This window comes from Desmodus rotundus, chromosome 6, assembly GCF_022682495.2.
Source record: "Desmodus rotundus isolate HL8 chromosome 6, HLdesRot8A.1, whole genome shotgun sequence".
Lineage (NCBI taxonomy): Eukaryota > Metazoa > Chordata > Mammalia > Chiroptera > Phyllostomidae > Desmodus > Desmodus rotundus.
Window position 1 is genome coordinate 130203504 of NC_071392.1, and position 26450 is coordinate 130229953.

At 41.1% G+C, this 26450-nt stretch overlaps 1 protein-coding gene across 2 annotated transcripts in view; it reads left to right on the forward strand.

Annotated features, from left to right (window-relative positions):
• The window catches only part of PCSK2 (proprotein convertase subtilisin/kexin type 2), a 294059-nt gene extending 275395 nt beyond the window's left edge, over window positions 1–18664 (forward strand). For both annotated transcript variants that reach the window (XM_024559813.4, XM_053927192.2), the window contains 2 exons: window positions 4365–4592; window positions 17968–18664. In XM_024559813.4, coding sequence (XP_024415581.2) covers window positions 4365–4592; window positions 17968–18454 — 715 coding nt within the window. In that variant the 3' untranslated portion in view covers window positions 18455–18664. The remainder of the gene's footprint in view (window positions 1–4364; window positions 4593–17967) is intronic.
• The last annotated feature ends 7786 nt before the right edge of the window (window positions 18665–26450 follow it).

The window sequence follows — 26450 nt, forward strand, 5'->3', positions numbered from 1 at the left end:
TAATAATAATAACAATAATGAATTCTTTATTAAGTGTTCAGCACCATGCTAGCTACTTTTCACACAATGATCTACATTTACACCCTATAGCAAACCTCTAATGCCTTTATCCCCATTTTATACATGGGAATCCTGAGCCTTTGGATTGTTAAAGTAACATCTAAATTCACCAGGTTGAAAAATAGCAAACCTGAGATTTAAACCCTAGGGATCCTGGGCTCCAACCCCAGGGTCTTCCCTTGGCCCAACTATGGGATTTGAAAGAGCCACCGTCTGGGCTTAAGGTCTCACCACTCATTCTGCCCAGGGCAATAGGCCAAAGTGAATGAATTGACTCTTCCTCAAAAGCTATGCACAAAATCAGGTTTCAATTTCTTCAAAATGAGGTTTGGCACATCACAGCTATACCAGGGCAACAAGTAAACTAGATTTTTTTTTCTCACAGTTCATAGTAGTTAGACAAATAGAGACTGTGGAAAAACACCAGCTTGACTTACAAATGCATTATTTTTCTCAGACTGGAAATAATCTACACCTTTGAAATTGGTTTATAATCCTGTCAGAGTTCAAAGAGTAGACTCTGAATCTTAACGCTGAAAGAAAACAGATCTTTACTACTGCAAATGAGAAGGGTCTGCACAAAGAGAATGCAGCCCAGAGGAACGAAGCTACTTGCTCAGGTTCACACACCTTACTCTGTTCAGATAAAGATCATACCCAAAAACTAGAGGAATTAAAGTTCTGTTAGCTTCTAGGATTTACCAGATGTTAGCAGAAGTCATTTCTCCAACCTCAATACTGCAACCTCTTTAAAACATTTCAGTTTGCAAGTCCTCTAAAGATACATGTTCTCTCCCGAATTCCCTTTGCTGCCTTGACCATTAGGAGGAAAACTAGATCCAGAAGAATTTAATACCATAAATAGAACTCTGAAATATAGCAGTGAGGGGTGATCCTCACAAACAGAGAACTCAAAAAAAAAGTCATTATTTTGTACTTTGTTCTTCTTAGCAGGAAGTTGGTAAACCAATTATAAATTTTGGTGAGCTCAGGGCTCTGCAGGAGATGCAGGTCTGCTGATTATACACAGGTGAACAATCTTAAGCATTTAATTCACTTGCCAGGACTGGCTTTAGGTGGTTTAAGAAATAGCCCTTCCTGAGTCTCCCTGGTACAAGATTCTTATTTCAGCCACACAAGGCCAGTCTCTTCCTGGGCTTTGGACTGGCTTTTCCAAGAGTCCCACACTCTCCTTGCTCAAGACTTCTGCCACATCTGTCCAAGATTTTCTCCACAGTGTCCTGAGTGACCTCTTTCTTTGGAGCCCTGGCCACACCAAATGAATACGTAACCATCCTCTGTCTCCTCTAAAAACCCTGGGTTCCACTTTGATCTCTGTGGGTGCTTACTCTAAACCAGAGCAAGCTGGCCCACTCTGAGTGGCCTAGGACCAATCTACTAGCATTTATTTATCTCTGGAATATCACAGGTCCTATGAATGATTGGAACCATGATGTTCCAGCTGTGCAAACATAACAGTTTTTATTGATAATTCACCTAGGACTTACTCATGCATGGCCTTGTGACAGCTCCCAGCTATGTTCCTTATGGTCATACCTGGCCAGATTCCTGCAGCAGCCTCTGACTAGTATGGTCCTGCTTTCTAGTCCCACACTTCTGAAGTCCATTCTCCCTGGAATTGTTTATAAAAATCAGATCACATCTCCCTCTGCCTTTACTGGCTGTCACCAAGAGAAAGTACCAGTGTTCTAATGTGGGTGAACACCCTGTCACCTCTCGCGCTTACAATTTCTGATTCTCCCTCCCTGTTGTACTCAGGCTTCTGTATTCCTCTGTTTTATTATACTAATCACCTGCACAATGCTTGCTTTCTCCTGCCTCTATATCTTCCAGAATCTTCTCTCCCCTAGAACCCTCCCCTTCCCTGTCTTTTCACTCAGTCACTCTTGCTTGTCCCCTTGATCTCGGCTTAAAATGCCACTTCCTAAGAGATCCTTGCGTTTCTCGAATTTCCTGATAACTGGAAGCCCTGACATACTTGTTAAAAACAGATATCCAAGCCCAGGTCAGGTCCACAACTCAGAACCTCCAGGATCATGCCTGGAAAGCTGAAATTTTAAGAAACATCCCAGTCCTGCCCAGGAAGTTAGGAACCACTTCCCTGGACCAGCTTTGCTTAAGCTTTTGACTGCATATTGGACAAGCCCACAAAATCAACATCTCTTGGTTCTGTCTGACATCATTATTTTTTTAATGTTTGATTCACTTGCAGCCAAAGTTGAGAATTGCCATCTTAGACCAATGTTCTCACATATCCATGCACAGAAGAATCATAGTGTCATCTTAAGTGCAAATTCAAAGGCTCACAAGCTCCAAGAGGCTGATTCAGAAGAGCTGGGGTTGAGGCCCAGAATCTTCATTTGTCAGTACCCCCCACATTGTTCTTACACAGGGGGCTTGAGGATCACAGTCTGAGACCCCCTTGGTGGAATAACAGAGGCTCCACTGTTGGCTCCCTTGGCATTCTAGCTCCCCTTTCATGACATCTCTATTTTTATTTACTTTTTCTGTTTTATCAAGATATAATTGACATACAGCATTATATGTGTTAAGGTGTACAGCATGATGGTTTGACTTAGATATATTGTGAAATGATTAACACAATATGTTTAGTTAATATCCATTATCTCATACAGATACAATAAAAAGAAAAAAAGCATTTTTGGGCTCTGATTCAAAGCTTCAAACCAATGAACACTGCATATGTTAAAATTTTATCGAATGAGTTATGTTGTTTCTAGTCCTTTGAATTCTGGAAGACAGCTATGCTCACCACTATACCACCAACGCTAGTCCTTTGAATTCTGAAGAGAATATGGATTTTTCAACTTTTTTGACCATGACATTCAGTAACAAATACATTTTGCATTACAACCCAGCACACACACACACACACACACACACACACACTAAAAGTTCCATGAAAAATAGCTTTCCATATTATATGAAATGTATGCTGTTCTTCTTTTCCATGTCATTCATTTTTCAATGATAGTCCCATCTATTAAATCTCTGGTTCTCAACTTTAGCTATCTATGGGAATGAACTGGGAAGTGTTAACAGTTTTTAATACCTGGGTCCTACTCCTGCAAAGTCTGATTTAATTGGTCTGAGTTATGGCCTAAGCAGTGGAATTTTAAACGCCCCCACCAGAAGGTTTTTATGTGCATCCCCGATAGGTAACGTGCAATAAGTTGATTTCCTCGCCTGTAGATGGGTCATGATTTGCAGTTTGAAAAACACAGACACTGAGTAGCACTAGACACTAATTTCCAAAAACAATGGCATTTGCAGGTAGACTTGTTTAGTTTCTGAATGGCATACCAATGGCTGCCCTGTGCCCAGGACACTGATAGTAAAAATGTGCAGAAGATATTATCTTTGCCCTTGAAGAGTGACAGCCTCATTTTTACAAATAAAACACACGCATGTAGCCAACAGCCAGATCAAGAAACAGAGCACTGCCAGCACACAGAAGGCCTTTGTGTCCCCTCCCCCACCAACACTAACCATTAACATGACCTCTAACAACACAAATTAGTTTTGCCTGTTTTGATACTTTAAACAAGTGGAATAATATAATATATTCTCTTCAGTGTCTGCCTTCCATAGGTCAACATTCTATTTGTAAGATTCATCCATATTATTCATAGTAGCAATACTTCATTCATTCTTACTGCTTTATAGTATTCCCCATTCTATAAATACACCTCAACTGATTTATTCATTTTCCTCTGGATAGGCATTTGAGGGCTTCACAGTTTGGACCTTTGAACATTCTAGTACATGTTTCTGATGAATATATACACAGGGTTTTGTGGAATACATACCTAGGAACTTCTGGACCATAGCTTAAGTATATGGACAACATTCAAAGACACGGCCAAATAGTTTTTCCAAAGTGGTTGCAATGATTATACTCCTATCAACAAACTACATGAGTTCCAGTTACTCTATATCTTTCCCAATACTTAGTATTGTCAGTCTTTTCATTTTAGCCATTCCAGTGTGTGTGTATTAGAATGACATTTGAAATAAATTTCAGTAAAAAAGACAAGTTTTTATATTTATAAAAATATAAATTTATAAATATATATATGTGTGTGTGTGTGTGTGTGTATAATGGTTTTAAATAGCGTGGAAATTCTCCCTTGACTTGGGGGTTCCATACATGTTCCAAATCTTACAAGGGGTTTTTCCCCTACCTTAGTCATTGTATCTTTCTTCCTCTCTCCCCCTCCCTTTTAACCTTGTTTGCATCTCTCTCTGCCTCCGGTCTGCAGCCTGGATCTAACGTGGAGAGACATGCAGCATCTGACTGTGCTCACCTCGAAACGAAACCAGCTTCATGATGAGGTTCATCAGTGGCGGCGGAATGGGGTCGGCCTGGAGTTTAATCACCTATTTGGGTACGGGGTCCTTGACGCAGGTGCCATGGTGAAAATGGCTAAAGACTGGAAAACCGTGCCCGAAAGATTCCACTGTGTGGGAGGCTCAGTGCAGGACCCTGAGTAAGTGGGGGCAGGGGTTCTTCTGCTGCATGTGGAAATGCCCCAGAGATGGTGCTGTGACATAGGGGTCAATATCAGATTCCCTCTCCGTGTCAGGGAGATGGGCTGGATTTGATTCAGGAACAACCAGCTTCTGGGCCGAGCTATAGAATTGTGCAACTTGGGGTGGGGGAGTACCACTTACACAGAACACAATTTATAACTCAGAACTCCTGCTTGTAGGTGTGTTAAATGTTTCGGTGGCTTATTCCATTATTTTTAATTGCAAAAACTATCCAGTGTAACCAGCTCCCAGATTAGTAAATAACATAATCAATATCCCAGAAGGCCGCGTATTCCCTTCAAACATAATCTCCCCAAGGGTAACCACTATTCTTCTAACTCCATAGAGTTAGAGTTATTTTTGCTATTTTATACTTAATATAAATGGAATCATGTGTGTGTTTTCCTTCACATCTAGATTGTTTTGCTCAGAATTATGTTATGAGATTTAAGTGTGTTTAGTGTGTACTTGCAGTTCATTTATTCTCATTGTTGAATAGTGTTCCTTTGTGTGACTATAACACAATTAATTTATTCATTCTACCTGTGGGACAATGTAGGGGCTTGATTTGATTCTAACTGAGGTGAATAGACATTTGAAGGGATTTAAGCAAGAAGTTTCTCACACAGAAATTACTAGGCTGGTCACATGTACCTACCTCCCTTCCAGCTTCCCATTATAGCAAGAGGATTGGACAATAGAGTCCTTCTTTATTTAGTTTCTTTCTTCATTTGTCCATCAGTAAAATAGAAGTAGCAGTTTTTATCATTGTTATTTCTAATTGAGGTATTATGTATATACAATGAAATGCGCAGAACTTAAGTGTATCATTTGAATTTTTGATAAATATAAACACCTGAGTAACTGCCATCCAGTCAAGAACCAGAACATTCCATCACCCCAGAAAAGTTCATTGTGCCCCCTTACAGTTAATCCCCACATTCCATAGATAGCCATTGTTTTCATTCCTGTCCACATACATTAGCTTTACAGTTCTTTGGCTTTATCTAACTACATTGCATGCTTTCTTTGACTTAACATTATGTTTGTGAGATCAATTCAAGTCATTATGTGTAGTAATAGCCCACTTATTCCCATTGGTATGTCATATTCCATTGTGAGGTTATACCTCCAATACTTATGTCATTTAAATGGTGGTAAAATCCATCTCAAGCCACCCCTCACCTGGGCCTTCGCTCTGTTGATCATCTGAGCTTGGCCAGAGTCAGAGCCCTCTCACAATACATCCTCCTCTCCATTCCCCTTTGGTCCTGGAAAAAGACCTGCAGCTTCTGTAGTAAGTTACCCAGACCTGGACTCAAATCTTAACTTCATCAAATTAGACAATATTTGGACATCTCTGAACCTCTACTTTAGCAATTTTCAACCTTTGCACTCTGACCCCAGTTGGCAGTATTGTGAAATCTATAGACCACATCTCAGTATGCTGTTTTTAAATGCTTTACATTAAATACATGGGATTACAAAGAAAGCCAAATATATTGAAACCAGTATAAATTTTTAAAACAAATTTGTGATGAAGTAATATATGTCCTTTGTTTTATCAATGCGTTGAGTAAAAATGTGTTATGCCACTCCTAGTGCCAAGTCTAATGGCCATGATAATTTCAGAGCTGTCATACTAACCAAAATGCTACTTCAAAATAACTACAAAGACTATAAGGGGATATGCAAATCTCTGGGACTCTTGGTGACAAACTGAGGAACTGCTAATACCACTCTGTCATGGGCCTGCATTCCTAATCAAAGAAGAAGCTATTTCCATTATAAGTTAGTGAAAATTAGGATGCAGTGTTTTTTTCTATATAAATTGATATACTCCCTGAATTCTGCTCTTTTTGGCCCCCAAACAAGGATCTCTTCTCTCTTTCTTCACCAGTAAAATGGAGCTAATATCTCTGCCCTCACCTGTTGGGAGACTTTAGTGAGACAATCAGCATAGAGCTGGCACAGAGCAGGCACTCAGTAAATGTAACTTTGGTTTTCCCTCTTACTCATGACTTTTGACACTCCCAGTTCACAACTGCAGAAAAAGTAAGATAATAATTTTACAGAATTTTGGATGCATATTTGCCTAATTCTTACATGAATTCAAAACTGTGTATCCTTTTAACTGACAGCACCCTCCCATAGGTCAGCATCTTCGTGTTCATTCGCTGAGTTCCTACAAAGTGGCACCCAGTGGACTGTTGCAGAACTGAGTCTCATTTTCCAGGGACTAGTCCATAAACTCAACAGTACTACATTGGAAAGCAAAGCTTCAGCCCAAGCCCTGAATTTTTTAAAACAGAGCATCACAAGCTGCATGTGATGTATATAAAATACATCAGAGTTCTGCAGAGTTCCTATCAGTTTCCCCAAAGCTGCTGTGTACATAGATCATTTCTGTTTGTCTTTGTACCTCTCCACTTGAAGACAGGCTTCTACGTGGCCCCAACAGTTTGGTTGACTCAAGTCTATTTCACAGAGGCTGCAAATGTAAGTAAAGGAAGGAACTTTTATGGGCACCTACTATGTGTTATGCCCTTTACAATCATATGAGCTTCATAGATACCCTGTTGTTCACCTTGACAGTCAAGGTGTGAATATTTTGCATTATTAATAATAAGCTGATCCTATGTTGTATGTCAGGAAGACATAACCACTACGTGCCCAGCATGAGGCCTTTTACATATAGTGTTTGTATTTAATCCTCATAAGTCCAGGAGGTATGTCCTATTTCTATTACTTCTTACTGGTGAGGAAGCTGAGTTGATGTGTTCAAGGCTGTGAATGGGCAGACCAGGACTTGAAACAAAGCCCATTTGAATGCAAACCCCAGGCTTTTTTCAGTATAAGACAATGACCTTAGTGAGCTCCTGCTGTGCATTCAGGCCCTGTATTAGCATCCCTGCATTGGCTCAGGAGTGTCATTAGAGCTGAGAAGAGGCTCACAAAGGCTAAGGGCACACCAAAGGTCACCCAGCTACTGAGCAGCCAAACTGGGATTTGAACCCAGACCTTCTGACTCTAGAACTCCACCCTGTGAGGGGTCTCAGTGGATCTCAGTGATTCTTCAGTGGAGGAGGTGAGGCTCAGGGAAATCAGAAGGACCTAGGAGGTTTTCTTTATTACCCTCCCCACCAGGATTCTGAAACACTCACCTAGTGAGTAGCCGCCCCTCCATAAAACCCATAACTGCTGTTCCAGAGACCCTGTCACTGCCAGGTCTACGAACAGAGGACCAAACAGAGACAAGACCTGGACATCAGAGACATCGAAATGGGGAATTGAAGGGTAAATCTTATTCACCTTAACTAACTTTACCCAATGTAAACACTAAGCAGGCATTCACAACTGTGCTTCCTTTGTTAGAGTTCAGAACAATTTTCTGAGTGACTTGGAAGGACCAGGAGACTTGCTGCAGTGGTGGAAATGTTCTATATCTCAGTGTCCAATACAATAGCTTGTGGCTATGAAGTGCTAGAAATGTAATTAGTGTGACAGAGGAGCTAATTTTCCATTTGATTTACTTTTATTAGTAGTTCATTTAAATTTAGCTACACGAGGCTAGTGGCCATCATCTCCGACAGGTTGGCTTTAAGGCACATTGGCTAATTACACGGTAGTAGAGAGATGCTAGATAGCACAAGAAGAACAAGATATGTAAACTTAATAATATTGGCTCCATGAAGGGGTGTGCAGGATGTCCAGCCTGTGAGGAAGCTGAGCCAGTCCATTTCACAACCCATTGCTCCCTGGAGCCCCTCTCACTCAGGCCCACTGCTCACTCCCCACACACAGACAGCAAGCAGGATTCTCCAGAGGCCAGACTGTCTGTCTGAGGGCAGCCCTAACAGAATGCAAGCCCAGAGCTGCCACCTACTAAGAACTTCTGTCAGACAGTCACCAAGCTAGCACTTTTCTCCCACCTTGTCATTTAATCATGGATGGCAGGTTAGCATCACTAGTCTCATTTTACAGGTGAGAAAACAGTGGCTTGGCAAGATAAAGTGAATGGTTCTAGTTCACAGAATGAGCAACTCCACTGTTTGTCCAGTCCGCAAAGCCCTGGGACTTGGAACTTCTCCCCTATTGCAAAGAGGGAGAGATTTACGAAGCGGAACTTGCCGAGAAGGAAAGACTTCCAGTGTTTGTGCTTTCATGGAGGCTCCGCCAGCAGCAAGGGGCCAAAACATCTCCAGTAGGCAGTGCCACTGGAGCCTTCTCCAGTTAGTAGCACATCCACTTCATTCACAAGGAACAGGAAAGTGGCTTAGTTGCAGTGTTTAAGGGAACAGTCAGCTTGTATGCACTGAGGCCTCTTAATCAAGGTACATGTGGATATCAGACCTTATTTTCTGAGGCTGCACAGACAAGAAGGGTGGATCTCTACTGATCTCCAAGCCTTGTGCATTTGCGAGTGGGGTGGGGGAAAGGAGAAGAAAGATGAAGGACCTGTGCTGAGATGAATGACAGTTTATCTCCCAGTTTCTGCATATGCTTAACATTCTGTCATAATTCACATAAATGTTGAGTTTGGAGCCAGAGCCAATACTGGAAATATTTTTACTATGTCCATCATTTTACAGTTAAGGAATCTGAGGCCCACAGATGTGAACATCCCAGTGGCTTGCAACTAGCTAGGAAGTTTATCTAGTATCAGCAGCAGTATTTTTATTGAAAGGAAATCAGAGAGGATTTCAGTACTAACTCACTTGGGCCCTCCACAAGGATGAAGAACTGATCTGTCTGGTTTAGTGGTGCATCCTCAGAGCCTAGAACAGCACCCGACACCTAGTAGACACACAGTAAATATTTTTTTAATGAATGAATAAGTGGCTATTCAGCCAGTATCACCTGGGTACAAAGAAGACATCTAAATGATGGTAAAGGACCAGCGGACCTGCCAGAGAAGTTGGAGGCACAGCCTTGTTGGAGGGACTCTGCATTCCTCAGTGCCCTCTGCTCACTCATCCAGTCTGCACCTGAATTTGTTCTCACATGAAAGTGAGCTAGGTCTAGGGCAGATGTTTTGGGTAGAGAACTCAGAGGCTGGAAAGGGAGGTCCAGAAGGCAATGCCCAGTCTTGCTCTGCCCCTGGCAGAGGAGGCCCTTATCACCATGAATTGCACTCCTGAGAGCTTAGGCAACTGCCACTTTCTGTGATGTGCACGAAAACAGTCTCTGAGTGGGGTGAGTGGTGATTGTCAGGTTTATGGGTTTCCTCAGCATTAGTCTTCCCAGAGAAACAGTCAATTTGAAAAGCAATTTTCTAAAGAGACTTTATCAGGAGAGTCAGTGAAGGGTGCTCAACTAAATAAGAGGGAAAAATAACATTAGCCGTGTGCGTCTGCACTGAACCAGCCGCAGGCAGTGAGCAGAGCATCACCGGTGCCACACAGTTGTCCCTACTTTGAGGCCAGGGCACTGGGCTTATATATCCCCATATCTGCCAGGCATCAACCAAGCCTGGCAGAGCATATGCCCTGCTAGTCACAGCCACAACCATTGCCTGAGGGCGATTCTGCAGAGAAGGGAACAGCTGAAAGCCAAATTGGCAGCCAAAGCTCAGAGCAGCTACAGAGGAAATCTGGCTGAGGCCCTGTGGTCTGGTGGAACCCCCTTAGCCAGGGTGTGCCTGATGGCTGTCTCAGGCTTGGGTTCAATTCCTATTTCTCTTCTTCGATCAGACGAGATCATCCCAGCCTGGAATAACTTCTCTCTTGTGCAAAGGAGCTTGTCATGTATTTACAGAAACTCCATTGAATGGTGGGCTGTGGATCTGATTTCCAGCTAAAATAGCCATCTCTTCTCAAATCCTTAGCCAAAGAAGAACTACTTTCAGTTTTTCCAGGGAACTAATGTCACTTTTCTGCCAGAATTTTCACAAATTGACTTGTAAATGGACTGTCTGTCTGTGAACTTCAGTCTATAAGTGCTCCAGATGCAAATGGGGACAAAAAAATGAAATATTTTAGAATCCATCTTGTGTTTAGAATCCTTGTAATAATAGTGATTATTGCATTTGACAATAATTAGTAATGCTTTATAACACCTAAAATGGCTATTACTCAGGGTAACAGTCTCTATTTGTTAACTTGTGAATTTCCTTCTTGAATTTTTCAAGGTGGCCTGGCCGGCAAAATAGGAAAAGGGCTTAAACCCAACTCAGGACTCAAAGCTGGGGTCCCTCTTTCTGCTGTAGGTTCCTCTATCAACCTCTGTTACCTCCACCATGCTTCTCAGAAAGTTCCAGAGCCCCTGTGATGCCACTCTAGAAGGAAAGCCTCCACTCTGGACCTGCCTGCTTGTCTGTGTAGAAACTCAGTGGCAGAATGTGGCATTTCACTTATACCACAGGTGGCAAACACAAGGCCTGCGGGCTGAATCCAGCCCTCCACCTTGTTTTATCCGGCCTAGCATCTTGTTTCTACACAGAGGTAGTGCCAAGCTCCTTGCCCCTACTTAGTTACATTTATACAGTCCTAAAATTACATTCAGCCCTTTGAAGGCAACCACAAGGCTGATGTGGCCCCTGGTGAAAATGAGTTTGACACCCCTGACTTACACCTAAGATTCTGGACATTCCAGAAGCCTCCAGAAAGGTAGCCAGAAAACCAGCATTACAGGATACACCATTTCCCCAGCTGCTTTTCCTAGACCCCTGTGAGCCACAGCAAAAACAGAAGCTCCAGACACCTGTGTGGTGGTGCTGTTATCAAGTTTAAAGTACATATAGGCAAATAATTTAGATGTGTGCTATTCAATACAGAAGCAACTAGCCACCTGTGGCTATTTAACAAAATTAAATGAATATAAATTAATGACTAAAATTAAATTAAATTAATTAAAAATACAGTTCATTCCTCACACTAGTCACATTTCAAAGGCTCAGTAGCTACATGTGGTTCCTGCATTGAACAGGACAGATATAGAACATTTCCATCATTACAGAAAATTCTACTGGCCAGTGCTGGTCTAGATATTTGTAAATAAACAATGCATATGAGTGTTTATGTATTTTATCTCCACAGCAGCTCTTCAAGGTAGGAAGTAATATCCCCATTGTACAGGTAAGGAAAATTAGCTCAGACAGTTCAGATGCCCGTAATTAGACCTTCAGTCTTTCCTTCATAGCTTTCTGCCTGGTTTATCAGCTTACTTGTTACATGTCTGACATAACACGTTCTGAGTAGACAGCATCTTCTTTGAGAGATCCAGGTAGTGGTTATCCATACTCTGACCTTCAAAGCTGACCTAATGCCTGCTCTTCACCAAACTGATTTCCCCAGAGTTGGTGCTGGGATCACCACCTGCACCATTGTCATTGGATCTCCTTGGCCAATGGATGCTTCATGCCTTACTCAGCATCAGCATCCATGCAGAGTATGCACAACAGCACTCCATGAAGCTGTTTAAGTATATTTTTTCAAATTTCTCAGGAGACAGTTGTCTTTACCAAGGAGCAGCAGAGTTAGCTTCAGGCTTGTGGTCTTGGCTCCAAGGGCAACGCAGAACCAAGGCTTGACTCTGAACCAGGTGTGTGACCAGCATCTTTTTTTAGATGTGCTCTACAAGACATGAATTTTAAAATATTCACCATTTTATGTTCCAACACAAAAGCCACATCAAGGAAGGATACTGATATAGGCAAAGGGCCAGGAAAGGGGAATTAATATCATGTGCCAGGCACCGTGCTCAGTGTGCTCATGAATGGTCTTATTTAACCTCACAAAACCCACCCGCAGTGACAGTGAGACTTCAAGTATTTGAATAACTTACCCAAGGTCTCCTGACCAGTACGTGTAGAAGCAGAAATCGGTCCCAAATAGTTTTGTTCCCAAAGTCTGGAGTGTTTCCATTACACAATGCAATCTTCAAATGTAATTTCCTTTATGTTTCTGGTGCAAGAGCCATTGAGCATCTCACCTTAAAGGAGAATGGCTGTATGTAAAGACAGATGAAATGCTTAGATTGACCCTTCATTGGGTTCCAACTCTATGAACAAAGAGACTCCCAAATTTCCCTGATTTTTCAAATGACTGTCCTTCTCTAGGATTAATTAACCCAATTTCAAGTTTTTTTCCATGACAATAACAATTACATTAGCAAGAACTTATATTTAGCAAGGTACTTAACACTTTAAAAGAAAGGCATTATGAGCTTCTGTCTCAGTCTGGTTGTCCCAAAAGTACTCCCTGAGATGGGACTTGGGTGCTAACAATTTTTTTAATTTATTTTTTATTGTATTTTTCCATTACCATTTATTAACTTTACAGCCTTTCCCCCCACAATCATCACACTGTTGTCTATGTCCATGAGTCCTTTTTCTTTTTTGCTTGATTCCTCCACCCCCTAACTCCCCACCACCACACCCAGAGCTGTCAGCCTGCTCTCTATCTATGAGTCTGTCTCTATTTCCGTTGTTAGTTCAGTTTGTTCATTAGATTCTACATATGACTGAAATCATATGATACAAAATTTATCTTTCTCTGACTGGCTTATTTCACTTAGCAAAATGTTCTCCAGGTCCATCCATGCTGCCTCAAAGTGTAGAATTTTCTTTCCTTTTACACCCAAGTAGTATTCCATTGTGTAAATGTCCCATAGTTATATGATCCACTCATCTCTTGATGGGGATTTGGATTGCTTCCATATCTTGATGATTGTAAGTAATGCTGTAATGAACACAGGGATGCTAATGTTCTTTCAAATTAGTGTTTCGGGTTTCTTCAGATAAATTCTAGAAGTGGAATTGCTGGATCATAAGGCACTTCCATTTTAATTTTTTTAGGTATCTCCAGACTGTTTTCCACAGTGGCAGCACCAATCTGCAATCCCACCAACAGTGCATAAGTGTTCCCCTTTCACCACATCCTCACTAGCACTTGCTTGTTGATTTATCTTTTTAAGTATATTTTATTGATTATGCTATTATAGTTATATCATTTTTTTCTCTTTTTTATCCTCCTCCTCCTTGCACCCCCTACCTCCAGTATCCCCCCCTTAATTTATGTCCATGGGTCATACATATAAGTTCTTTGGCTTCTCCATTTCCTATACTGTTCTTAACCTCTCCCTGTCTATTTTGTACCTACCAATTATGCTTCTTATTCCCTGTACCTTTTCCCCCATTCTCTCTCCTCTCACTCGCTGCTAACCTTCCATGTGATGACCATTTCTATGAATCAGTTCCTGCTCTAGATGTTTGCTTAGTTTGTTTTTGTTTTTTAGGTTCAGTTGTTGATAGTTGTATGTTGTCATTTTACTGTCCATATTTTTTATCTTCTTTTTCTTAGATAAATCCCTTTAACATTTCATATAATAAGGGCTTGGTGATGATGAACTCCTTCAACTTGACCTTATCTGGGAAGCACTTTATCTGCCCTTACATTCTAAATGATAGCTTTACTGGATAGAATAATCTTGGATGTAGGTCCTTACCTTTTGTGACTCCAAATACCTCTTTCCAGCCCTTTCTAGCCTGCAAGGTTTCTTCTGGGAAATCAGCTGATAGTCTTTTTTTTAGTATACTTTATTGATTATGCTATTACATTTTCTCAATTTTCCCCTTTATACCCCCTCTCCCCTTCACCCCCCAACTCTTTAGCATTCCCCACCTTAGTTCATGTCCCTGAGTTGTACATATAACTTCCTTGACTTCTCCGTTTCCTATACTGTTTTTGACCTCTCCCCTTCTATGTTATGCCTACCAATTATGCTTCTTCTTCCCTGTACCTTTTACCCCCTATACCTCCATTCCCCCTCCTCACTGAAAACCCTCCATGTGATGTTCATTTCTCTGATTCTGTTCCTGTTCTAATTATTTGCTTAGTTTTTGTTTTCATTGTTTTTCTTTTTTCTTTTTTTTTTTAGGTTCATTTGTTGATAGTTGTGAGTTTGTTGTCATTTTACTGTTCACATTTTTGATCTTCTTTTTCTTAGATGAGTCCCTTTAAAATTTCATGTAATAAGGGCTTGGTGATGATGAACTCCTTTAACTTGACCTTATCTGGGAAGCACTTTATCTGTCTTTCCATTCTAAGTGATAGCTTTGCTGGATAGAATAATCTTGGATGTAGATCCTTGCCTTTCATGAGTTGGAATACTTCTTTCCAGCCCCTTCTCGCCCACAAGGTTTCTTTTGAGAGATCACCTGATAGTCTTATGGGCACTTCTTTGTAGGTAACTGTCTCCTTTTCTCTTGCTGTTTTTAAGATTCTCTCCTTATCTTTAATCTTGGGCAATTTAATTATGATGTGCCTTGGTGTGTTCCTCCTTGGGTCCCCCTTCTTTGGGACTCTGAGCTTTCTGGACTTCCTGGAGGTCTATTTCCATCACCAGATTGGGGAAGTGTTCCTTCATTATTTGTTCAAATAAGTTTTCAATTTCTTGCTGTTGTTCTTCTCCTTCTGGCACCCCTATAATTCAAATATTGGAGTGTTTCAAGTTGTCCCAGAGGTTCCTCAGCCTCTCTTCATTTTCTTGAATTCTTGTTTCTTCATTCCGTTCTGGCTGGATGTTTACTTCTTCCTTTTGTTCCAAATCATTGCTTTGAGTCCTGGTTTCCTTCCTGTCTCTGTTAGTTCCCTGAATATTTGCTTTATTTCATTTTGGGTACCTTTCATTTGTTCTTTCATTTTTCGATGGAGCTCAATTAGTTCTGTGAACATTTTGATTACCAGAGCTTTGAACTCTCCATCAGATAGGTTGGATATCTCCTCATCACTTAGCTCTCTTGCTAAAGTATGGTTCTGTTATTTCATTTGGGCCATATTTCTTTGTCTTGGGGCACCTGTTAAGTTGTAAGGGGGTGGGGCCTTAGGTATTCACCAGGGCTGGCAAACCACATTGCTGCATTTTGGCTCTGTATATAGGGGAGGAGTCAGGGAAGGAACAATGCCACGTGTTTGGCTCTTGCCCCACTTTCAGTGACTTCCCCTGCTACCCAAAATAAAATTGGACCCTTCTGGTGCTGATCCCTGGGTCGATGGGTTTGTGTATATTTGAGGACCCTGTGGGTCTTTCCAATAGACTCTCCTGTGAGACTGGGAGTTTATCCTACCACCACAACCCCCACAGATTTTTACTGCCAGAGGTTTTGATGCTTTAGTTTCCCATAGTGGAACTCTGGGTTGCATGGTCTGTCTCGCTCCCCAGTTGTCCCTTCAAGCTTATCCACACATGAATCTGGGACTGCCCGGTCCACCAACCTTCACCTCACACACATGGTCTGCCACCTTGACACACATCCTCACTGCCCCGGGTGCCCGTCTCCACCCCTCCTACCAGTCTGGATGAATGTTTCTTCCTTAACTCCTTGGTTGTTGGACTTCCATGCAGTTCAATTTTCTGAGAGTTCTGTGGTTCCATATAAATTTTCTAAATATTTTTTCTAGTTCTGTGATATATATCATTGACATCTTGATGGGAATTGCATTGCATCTATAGCTTGTTTTTTTTTTTTTAATTTGTTGTTGTACTTCTTTTGGTTGTGTGAGGAAGCAAAGCATATCTATCTATGCCTCCATCTTGGTCAGAAGTGTTTGGTGATTTATTAATGATGGCCATTCTGACTGGTGTGAGGTGATGTCTAATTGTGGTTTTAATTTGCATTTCTCTGATGATTAGTGATGTTGAGCATCTTTTCATATGTCTGTTAGCCATCCGTATGTCCTCTTTGGAGAAGTTTCTATTCAGGTCCTTTGCACATTTTTTCAATAGTGTTGTTTGTTTTCTTGGTGTTGAGTGTTGTAAGTTCTTTATAAATTTTGGATATTAATCCCTTATCAGATGTATTGACAAATAAGTTCTCCCATTCAGTGGATTGCCTTTTTATTTTGTTGATGGTTTCCTTTGCTGTGCAAAACCTTTTTTGTTTGATGTAGTCCCATTTGTTTATTTTTCTCTTTTGTTTTCCTTGCCTGAGGAGATGTATCAGATAAATTATTGCTACAAGCAATGTCCAAGATTTTATTGATTATGTTTTTATTGATTATTGGTTATGTTAGGATTTTTATGGTTTCTGGTCTAACATTTAAATCTTTAATCTATTTTAAGTTTATTCTTGTGTGTGGCATAATAAAGTGGTCTAGTTTCATTTTTCTGTATCATCTGTCCAATTTTTCCAACACCACTTATTGAATAAACTGACTTTTGCCCATATTATGTGCTTGCTTCCTCTGTCAAATATTAATTGACTATAAAGGCATGGGTTTATTTCTGGCCTCTCTATTCTGTTCCATTGATCTAAGTGTCTGTTTTTATGCCAGTACCATGCTGTTTTGATTACTATGGCCTTGTAGTATAGTTTGATATCAGGTACCATGATTCCTCCAACTTTGGTCATCTTTCTCAAGATTGCTGTTGCTATTCAGGGGCTTTTGTGGTTCCATATAATTTTTTAAATATTTCTTATAGTTCTGTGATATATATCATTGACATCTTGATGGGAATTGCATTGTATCTATAGCTTGTTTGGGGTAGTATGGACATTTTAGTTGTTAATTCTTCCTATCCATGAACATGGTATGTGTGTCCACTTATTTGTAACTTCTTCAGTGTGTTATAATTTTCATAGTACGGGACTTTTACATCTTTGGTTAAATTTATTCCTAGGTATTTTATTCTTTTCTTAATTTTCCTTTCTGATAGTTCATTATTGGCATATAAAAGTGCAACTGAGTTCTGGATATTAATTTTGTATCCTGCTGGGTGCTAACAATTTTTTGAAAGGTAATCCCAAGAAACACAAGTGGGGAAGTGGAGATGTGAGGCAAGGAAGAGGAATAAAAACCAATAAAGACTACACTGGTGAGCAAGTTGCCACTGTGGGCAACTAGGCTTAGTCCCACTGGGGATACTGAGTTATCCCACTGAAGAACAGTGAAGGTACAATATACTTATCCACCACCTTCTGTCAGTCATTGGTAGAGGATTGTCCCTGAGGAGCTAAATCCCTGACATTTTGCTTTACCCTGCACACAGGCTAAGCTAACTCCTATGGACCAGGGAAAAGCTCCAGGAGAGAAGCTGGGAGGTGCCAATACCTGAGGTGGGAAGCAGTTAGGATACACAGAAGCCAGAGCTATAGGGGAACTCAGGTGACTTAGGATAAATGGGAGGGGCATCGACAGCACCTGCTGCATTCCAAAGGTTCAGAGAGAATAAGTAACTTGCTCACATTCATACAGCTTGGGTGGGAATTAACCCAGGTCTGTCTGATTAATCTCAAAACCTTTGCTCTTTCTGCTACCTGAAACTGTCTTTCAAAACCCTTCATGTAATGTGCCCATTCCTTATCATATCTCCTCATCACTTTGCCCTCAGGAAAATACCATCCACTGGCAAGCTGGTGCTGACCCTCACCACTGACTCCTGTGAAGGGAAGGAGAATTTCGTCCGCTACCTTGAGCATGTCCAAGCTGTCATCACAGTCAATGCAACCAGGAGAGGAGACCTGAACATCAACATGACTTCCCCTATGGGTACCAAGTCCATTTTGCTGAGTCGGCGTCCAAGGGATGATGACTCCAAGGTGGGCTTTGACAAGTGGCCTTTCATGACCACCCACACTTGGGGTGAAGATGCCCGAGGAATCTGGACCTTGGAGCTGGGGTTTGTTGGGAGCACACCTCAGAAGGGGGTGTTGAAGGAGTGGACACTGATGCTGCATGGTACACAGAGCGCCCCTTACATTGACCAGGTCGTGAGGGATTACCAGTCCAAGCTGGCCATGTCCAAGAAGGAGGAGCTGGAAGAAGAGCTGGATGAAGCTGTGGAGCGAAGTCTGAAAAGCATCCTGCACAAGAATTAGTGTTGTACCCTGGCTCCAGTGCCTCCCTCCCTCCCCCATCTCTGCTTCTGCCCTCGCTCCATACTCTGTCAGACACCTAGCAACTGTCACTCCCACGCAAGCAATTCCACCTTCTTGATCTGAAGCTTTGCTCACTGTCAATGATTATTTTCATTACAATGGAAGGAATCTTTTTTATTCTATGCCCCAAATACAGTGTTCCCACCAACACCTATGTTCTATTTGTGACTCTAGGTTCTTTACTTGTGTCATTTAAATAGGTGATATCTGCAAACAAAACTGGGACAGCTTCCCTCTCTATTTTTTCATATCTGAGAAGAGAAGAGAATACATTCTAAAAGCTACACATGGTGACTCCAAGAATGTTTTTCCATGGTCTCAAATGACCTGTTACATAAAAAGAAAATCAAGGGTGAGCTCTGAATCTCTTAAAGCACAGGAGATGCTGTAAATGCCTTGGGGAAAGATGTTTTGAACTTAGCAAGGTTTCTTTAGTGGTGTAGATGAAGGTGCCATGATTTGAAAGATGCCATCCATGAGAGCCTTAATTACTTGAGGGAGGGGAGTCAAAAAGCATGACCAATGGAAATATTACCACCAATGCCAACATCATAACTTTTCCCACTCAGCCAGCATGACAAATATAAACCTACATAGCTTGGCTGTCTTTTCACCAGCTACTGCTCTGAATTACAATAAAATATTCTAGAGGAGACCAAGTTACTCTTAGTCTGTATAGAGTTCATCTCAGCCCCAATTTTCTGGGGTTTCTCACATAGCTATCCAAAAGGAAAACAGGCAAGGTAGGTCTGGCTACACGTCATCATAGTTTTTGACCGAGGAATATTCCTTTTCCTAAGTCATTTTGGGACTTCTTAATCTGACATAAGCAAGAGGCCTAGTGAATATTTTTGATGGTTTTTCACACATGAACTTGGGCTCTGATTTCCAAAACATATGGTTGGAGGGCAATATCTTACTCCTTCCTGTTGTGATTTCTGTGATGTGTTAGAGAAATGGCCTCTATTCAGACACTGGTGTGTGGAGGGTAAAGGGGGCGTGTCTGAAGATGTGAACAGCCATCTTCAAATGGACCTTCATTTGTGTGGAGCCTTTTCTGCCAAAATGGGGATGCCAACTCATCCCCAGGTAATGTGAGGCCTGAAGGAAGCAAGAGAAGCCCTTAGTGGGGAAAGCACAGTTACCATCTTGGCAACTAAGCAATCCATGAGGGTGTTTAACAGGTAATCTAAAGCTGATACATTCCTTTCCTCTGTCATTTCCAAAAGACAGCATAACATTTCATTATCAAAAAAATGCTTTCTGACCTGCTGACACTTTGTTTTCCTACTCAAGGACTATCTCCTCATCCCCACTCCCAGTGCCCACCCAGTCCCAATAACTGATCAACCACTTTTGGCTGCATTGCTCCCTTCCCCTGGGAGCACATAGCTAACACTGGAGTTCCCTTCCTCAAAGCCAGCAACACCAGAACATTAGTTTCCATTCCCTGAAGGTTGTGACTTTAAGAGAGAAGTCTGGAAAATCCATTTTCTTTCTTTCTCCCCAGCCCCAAGTTGGCATGAATTTGTCTTCTATGACACCATATGACCTTCTCTGTATAATGCTTTAAAATGTAATAATATTTATTATTTTAAAAGAAATTTATTACATTTTGCGAAGGTCTTTTTAAACCAGTTTAAATTTAAAGAAAAAATAAATGGAAATTATCAAACATTCATTTCACATTTACAGTCTGAAAATAAACCAAAGGACATTACGTGTGCATGTGTGTATAAGTGCACACAGAAATACATATACACACTGTATACTATATACATGTGTGTATGTGTATATATATATACACTTGTATAAATGCATATACACACATATATCTAAAATGTGTGTATGTGTATTTATTGAAGAAACAGATAACATATTCATCTTTAAAAATATACATAGAATATCAAGATCATTCTGGCTGGAGAAAAAGGCCAGTGGAAATTCAGGTGAAAATGTTCATTGATTCTCATTGCATCACCTCTGTAATTTTGCAGTTCTCTGTATAAACATTAAATGTCTTATATAGCAGCAAAAATATAAAATAGTTGTCCATATTTTCACAGTTGTGCTATAATTTATGAATTAGAGAGTAACTTATCAGCTTCTTAATAGAAATGGCAAGTTTTGATATGAGAATACAGTATATAAAAATATATATAGTACTAAATGAAAATATTTGGTCTCTATTCCATTTTTTGCACTAGTATTAACACTAAATATGTCTAGCTAGTGAGGTTTCTATGATACCTTTGATCTTAATGCAAGAGATATTTATAGTCATTTATTTTAAAAAATGAAAATAAGTAAATAATGATTAATCAGGTTAACATTGTTACGCCCTATGAAAAAATTTTATAAGTAAATTTTAAAAGACATGTAAATTAGGAGACTTAACAATAAAACATTACCTTCCAGAAATTATGTGGGGTGTGATATGTATTGCATAAAAGCACCACCATCCATCCTAGAAGCAGATAATAGGACAGATCTAAAAAGCCTGCTTTCATAAATATGTGTGTGTGTGTATATGTATATAAGATTTATCATCAGCAAATAAATCATACACATACGGCAGCATTTTTAAAACAGGTTACATCCCTGATTGTAAAATAAAATAAACTTAGCAGTAGCAAGACTACCATCGTAGAATAGAATAGAATAGAATAGAATAGAATAGAATAGAATAATAAGCATGGCTTCCTGAAATGTATTTTTCAGGGATATGTGTGTGTGTGTGCATATCTAAGTGCATGAATTAGTTCATAATGTAAAATACATTTCTCATTGTGGGTCATAGGTCATGGTCAAAATCTTTTAGAAACATTATCATAAAATATATTCTTCAGGCCAAACTAAGTTATACTATAGTAACAAACAGCCCCAGAATCTCAGTGGTTTATCACAAAAAAAAGTTTAATTTCCATTCATGCAAATCCCACTGAGGGTTCAGGTCACTCCCCAAGGCCACAGAACTCCATGCAGTGACTCAGGGATTCGGGCTTTTTCAATCTTCAGTTTTATGGTTTGTAGTAAAAACACAAAGTGGCTACAATCCATGCAAAAGAGAATTCATGAGGACTCCTGCCTACTTTTTTTATGTTCAGCCTGAAGGAGATACACACCACTTGACTTACAGTGCATTGGCCAGTACTGGTCAATATCCCTGCCTAAATTTAAGCAACTAGGAAACACAAGACAAGTAACAGAATGTCTGGTAAGCATTCAAGTCTCTCCCACAGAAAGAGCTTGACATGCCCTTAAGACATATTCTGAAGTATTGATTTACATGGCAACACCTCTTCATGGAAGGTACCATAAACAATATTATAAACTAGCTGTACCCCATGTGACTACATGCTAGTCCAGCAAATCTTAATAGTTATTAATAAAATATTAATATATCATGTTTCATTGTAAAAACAATTTTCAAATGTGTCCTATGATACAATACTTATCATAACCATTTAGTAAAATCTTAAGAGAGCCTATAATTAAAACACATATTGAAAGGTGTAAGGTCCAAAGTCTGATCTTGTGACAAATTGAGACACTGCTTTTTAATACTTAAGTTCGAAGATTGATTTCCAAAAGACTACGTTTAAAAAATGATAATTCTTATGAGTTACTAATACATGTCATTGTTACTGTCACTTATAAATTAATAACAGTGGTTTTTATGTGATCAATGCCTTCATTAGTTGAAGTGATCACATGAAACCACACACTACAAAACTTTTAGGAAACATAGCCAGACACTTTTATTTAGAGAGAGAAATGGTGGATTAGGGAAACTGGTACCCTCACAGCCAGAGTAAGTTCTTGGATACAAAGAATTTAATTTGATAGAAATTTCTAAAAATCAAAAATCCAAGAGTAGGAACAGAGGTTGTGGGAGAGAATAAAGAGTTCTAAAAACTCCAGGAGTTTGAATAACATCAGACAGAATGTGTCCTGGGCCAGCGAAGGTGATTTGGTTGTAGCCAGCTGGGTGGTTCTCTGTCTGCAAAGAATAAATGAGTCAACAGGAAGAGTGCTAGGAAGAGCCTGCACTCAGCTGGTGGAAGCTTAGGAAAATGGAGAGTCTGAAACAGAAGTTGGCAGACAGTATGTGGCAGTGTTCAGCACAGGGAAACACAGAGGCTGGTGTAAAAGGGGAATTCCAGTCTCTGAAGTCTGTTGAGGAGAGAGCCCAATACACTGGGGAAGCCATTCCCAGAGAAGGGCCTTAAAACACCATTCTCCTGCCAGTGGTGTAATTCCATGCCTACCCACAGCCTCCTGCTGCTTTATTTGGCCTCCCAAGGAAATTAACACCGGGAGAGGGGGTAACCCGCACCTTCATTTCTAGGAAAGATGCCCCCCCATTTGCATTGCAAATTAATCAACTTAATACTTGAGTTCTTCCACTAGAGTGTTGTGCATTTTGTTGCTAAGAGTTTCTTCCCTTGGGTTCAAAAAACTCTGAATTGGGTTTGGGATTTACAAGGGACAAGGAATCAAGTTCTGATCTGAGGCAAGTCTTCCCAGCTAGCCTGCCAGCTTCATTTTTTTCTTAAAACTTAGAAGAGACTCACAGTGAACCTGGGCACTGAATGAACTAACCACAACAAATGCACTCAACCCAAAGAGATGAAGACTCTGTCTTGCTAAATTCATAATGTCCAGGCTTGCATGGTTTGGGGTGCGGTGGGGACAATTAGAAATCTCAGCCCACAGAGTTTTAGATGCCAGAACAGCCAAATAAGGCTGGAAATTCCTTAGGTCTAATGCTAAGCATCACCGATTCAGGCCAACCCACCCTTACAATTTCAGGGTTGAGTGTCCCATCTTACAGTGCCCTCAAAGTTATCCTCATGCCCTCTTCACCCAAGGGCATGAACTACTGCAAGCTAGATAGAAGGCAGAGGCTGCAATCTGTTTTTTTATTTTGGGGCCCCATGTCCTGGAGTCACTAACCAACCACAGGTGACAGAAAAGCCATCTGGTAAGGTCCTGGTCATAAGGACACAAACATGTAGGTGAAGGGGTGTGTGATGGGTGAATGCACCAGCACAATGAAGTTATTGACCAAGGATCTATCTCCTTGGAGAATGTACTTCTCATCTCAAAAATCTCAAAAACCCTGTTTCTTTGGATCAAACTTAAGTTTTTGTGGCATCTATTTGCTTTCACCCAAGCACGAGAAATTGGAGTCAAGTATTTGCACTAATCTAGGCACCTAAATGGTGTCCTCCATCATCAAATGCCATGTGAGTTTAAGGTGACTTCGTTGACCACTAATATCCCAACTACAAACCTATGATACAATAATTTTAGGATAAACTTGAATATAATGATGGCTTGAAGATCCTTTCTTATAAGCTTCAAGTCAATGAGAGACCTCAGTGGAACTTTTCAACATGAAGAGGGAAGGAAGGAAGAGATGTCAGGTTAGAAGTGTCTTCTGTTATGTACACTGAATTTTGCATTAGACCCTGTTGGTGCATGACCTACATCAAGGTTCAGCAAACTACAGCCCAGGGACTCAATCCAGCATGCTGCCTATTCTGGGGATTAGTGTTATTGGAAACAATCATGTTTATTGTTTTTATTGTCTGTGGCTGTTTCCATGCTACAGTGGCAGACTTGAGTAGTTATAACAGACACTGTACAGCCTGTAATCTGGCCCTTCATACAAAACGTTTGCCTACTTCTGCCCTATAGCTATTGGGTTGGCCAAAAAGTCCATATGGGTTTTTTCCATAAAATAAAAGACACATTTTTCATTTTCACCAATAACTTTATTAATTTGGATATTTTGAGTATGCTCCCTATCTCTCATGTGTTAAGGCATTAATTTGTTCTCAGTTAATGTGTCAACTTGATCACTATCAAATTCAACTCATCTACCCAACCATGGAGTATCATCCAGAGAGAAATCTCCAGCATGAAACTTCGCAAACCACTTTTGACACATTTGCTCAGTCACAGCACAGTCTCTATACACTGCACAAAACTTTTTTGTGTGTTTCAGTTGCGTTTTTACTTTTCTTGAAATAATAAAGCATAATATGCCCAAAATGTTGCATATTTTCTTCCATCTTCAATAATAAATTGGCTACAGAAAAAGTCACCAATTTTGATAAGTGTTTTTAATGCATGCTGATTTAACAGCTGTCACAATGCAATCTAGCAAAACTGTGTCAAATGAAGTTAAAGACAACTAAGTGCTACTAGAGCCATCTTACAGAAAAAACAAACTTCTTGGCCAACCCAGTATCTCCTTGGCCCAACCCAGAGGGAATCTTCAGACAGTTTCATACATGCCAACATGTTCTCTCTCTCTGCCAGGGTGTTCTCTGGCTGCAGAGATGCACCAGACCTGATGAGCTACAGGAAGATGTGCCAGAAGACCAACACCCCAGGACCACTGCACCTGAAGAAGGACTGAGCTGGTGCAGAAAGATCTCAGCTTCCTTGCCTTCTGTTGAGACATCTACCAGGTCTCTTCAGGGGTCTCCAGTAGGAGAGAATCCCAGTTGCCCACAGTGATGGCAGCAGGTTAATACTGCCTTTCTTGGCTCCTCACTTCCCTGTTTCATGACCCTTCCTTCACCAGTCAGGAGACAGAAATCCCAGCAGTGATGTTAACAGAGAGAATTAAATATAAAAACCCATAAACTGAGTAGTTTAAAGAAGTACTACCTAATTAATTAGAAGGGCAAAAGAAAACTATAGTATCATAAGGACCAAGAAACCTAATATGAGCAGGCGGGAGTCAGAAGCTTGCTGGGGTCATGCTGGGGTCCTGGGTTTGCGAAGTTTCATGCTGGGGTGGGGCCACCACATCCTGACTTGCCCTTCCTTCCTGTGGGTGGAGAGGGAGCACACGTAGCAGCCCCTGAACAACCCAGACCTCTGTGGAGGAGTACCAACTGGCTGGTGTAAGCATCTCTGAGGACATAATTATGAAGCTGGTTCTGCAAATGTTGGAAAAACGGAAAAATGGCTCCTGCTGCTATTACAGGAAGTGCTACCGCTAGTGAGTGAAGAGGTGCTGCTGTGGCAATGGGGACAGGTCCCTTCTTCCTCCTCCAGCCCTTCACTCTCCCCTACCAGGAAGACGCTGGCAAAGCAGGAAGGAGCTAGCAGGTTCCAGCCTGCCACCAGAGTATACAAAGGTGGGTTTGGAGCCCCTGGGCACCTTGGCAAGAACCAGAACAGCGAGAATTGGGGGGATCAGAGGGGTCAGCACCCAGGACATCTGATACAGCAGCAGTTGCTGGTCATCGACTGGAACACTTGGAGAATGGGGACAGGTGGAGGGCTGGGACACAGCTTTTCCATGAGGAGGCAACTTCTGGAGATATCAGTGCTGGACTTGAGGCTGAGTCAGAAAGAGGAGGCCAGGGGCCTCTGGTACAACAGTTAGGACCAGGCACCTATGCACTCGTACTTCAGCTATCTCAGGGCTGGTCAAAGCTCAGCGTTCTCCTGTCATCAATGATATTGGCAAGCCAGCTCTGAGCCCCTATATTTCCTAACAAGAAATACTTTTTTAAAAACTAAAATGCAAGTTTCAGAGACCTCATGGAGAGGAAATGGCCAGGAAATGAACCCCTTGCAGCTCTCTTGGGAAAAACAGAACCCATCAGGAAAAGTGGAGTAGCAGCAACTGGAGCTCCAGGGAGGACAAAGAGCCCAACTAGACTCCAATGCATTCACTGCAGGCAGCCCCACATCTCACACTGAGAGACTGGCTTTCAGGTGGAAGTGAGCCTTCCAGGATATGGTGTTTACCTGGTCCCCACCTCACTCCTTGACCTCACCTCCTTCCATTGTCCTCCTACAATCCCCTTTATTTTCTCTCCTTGAACAGGCTAAGTTCATTCCTGCCCCAGGGCATTTGCACTAGCTGGTCCCTCTGCCTGAAATGCTCTTTCCTCGGATCTGC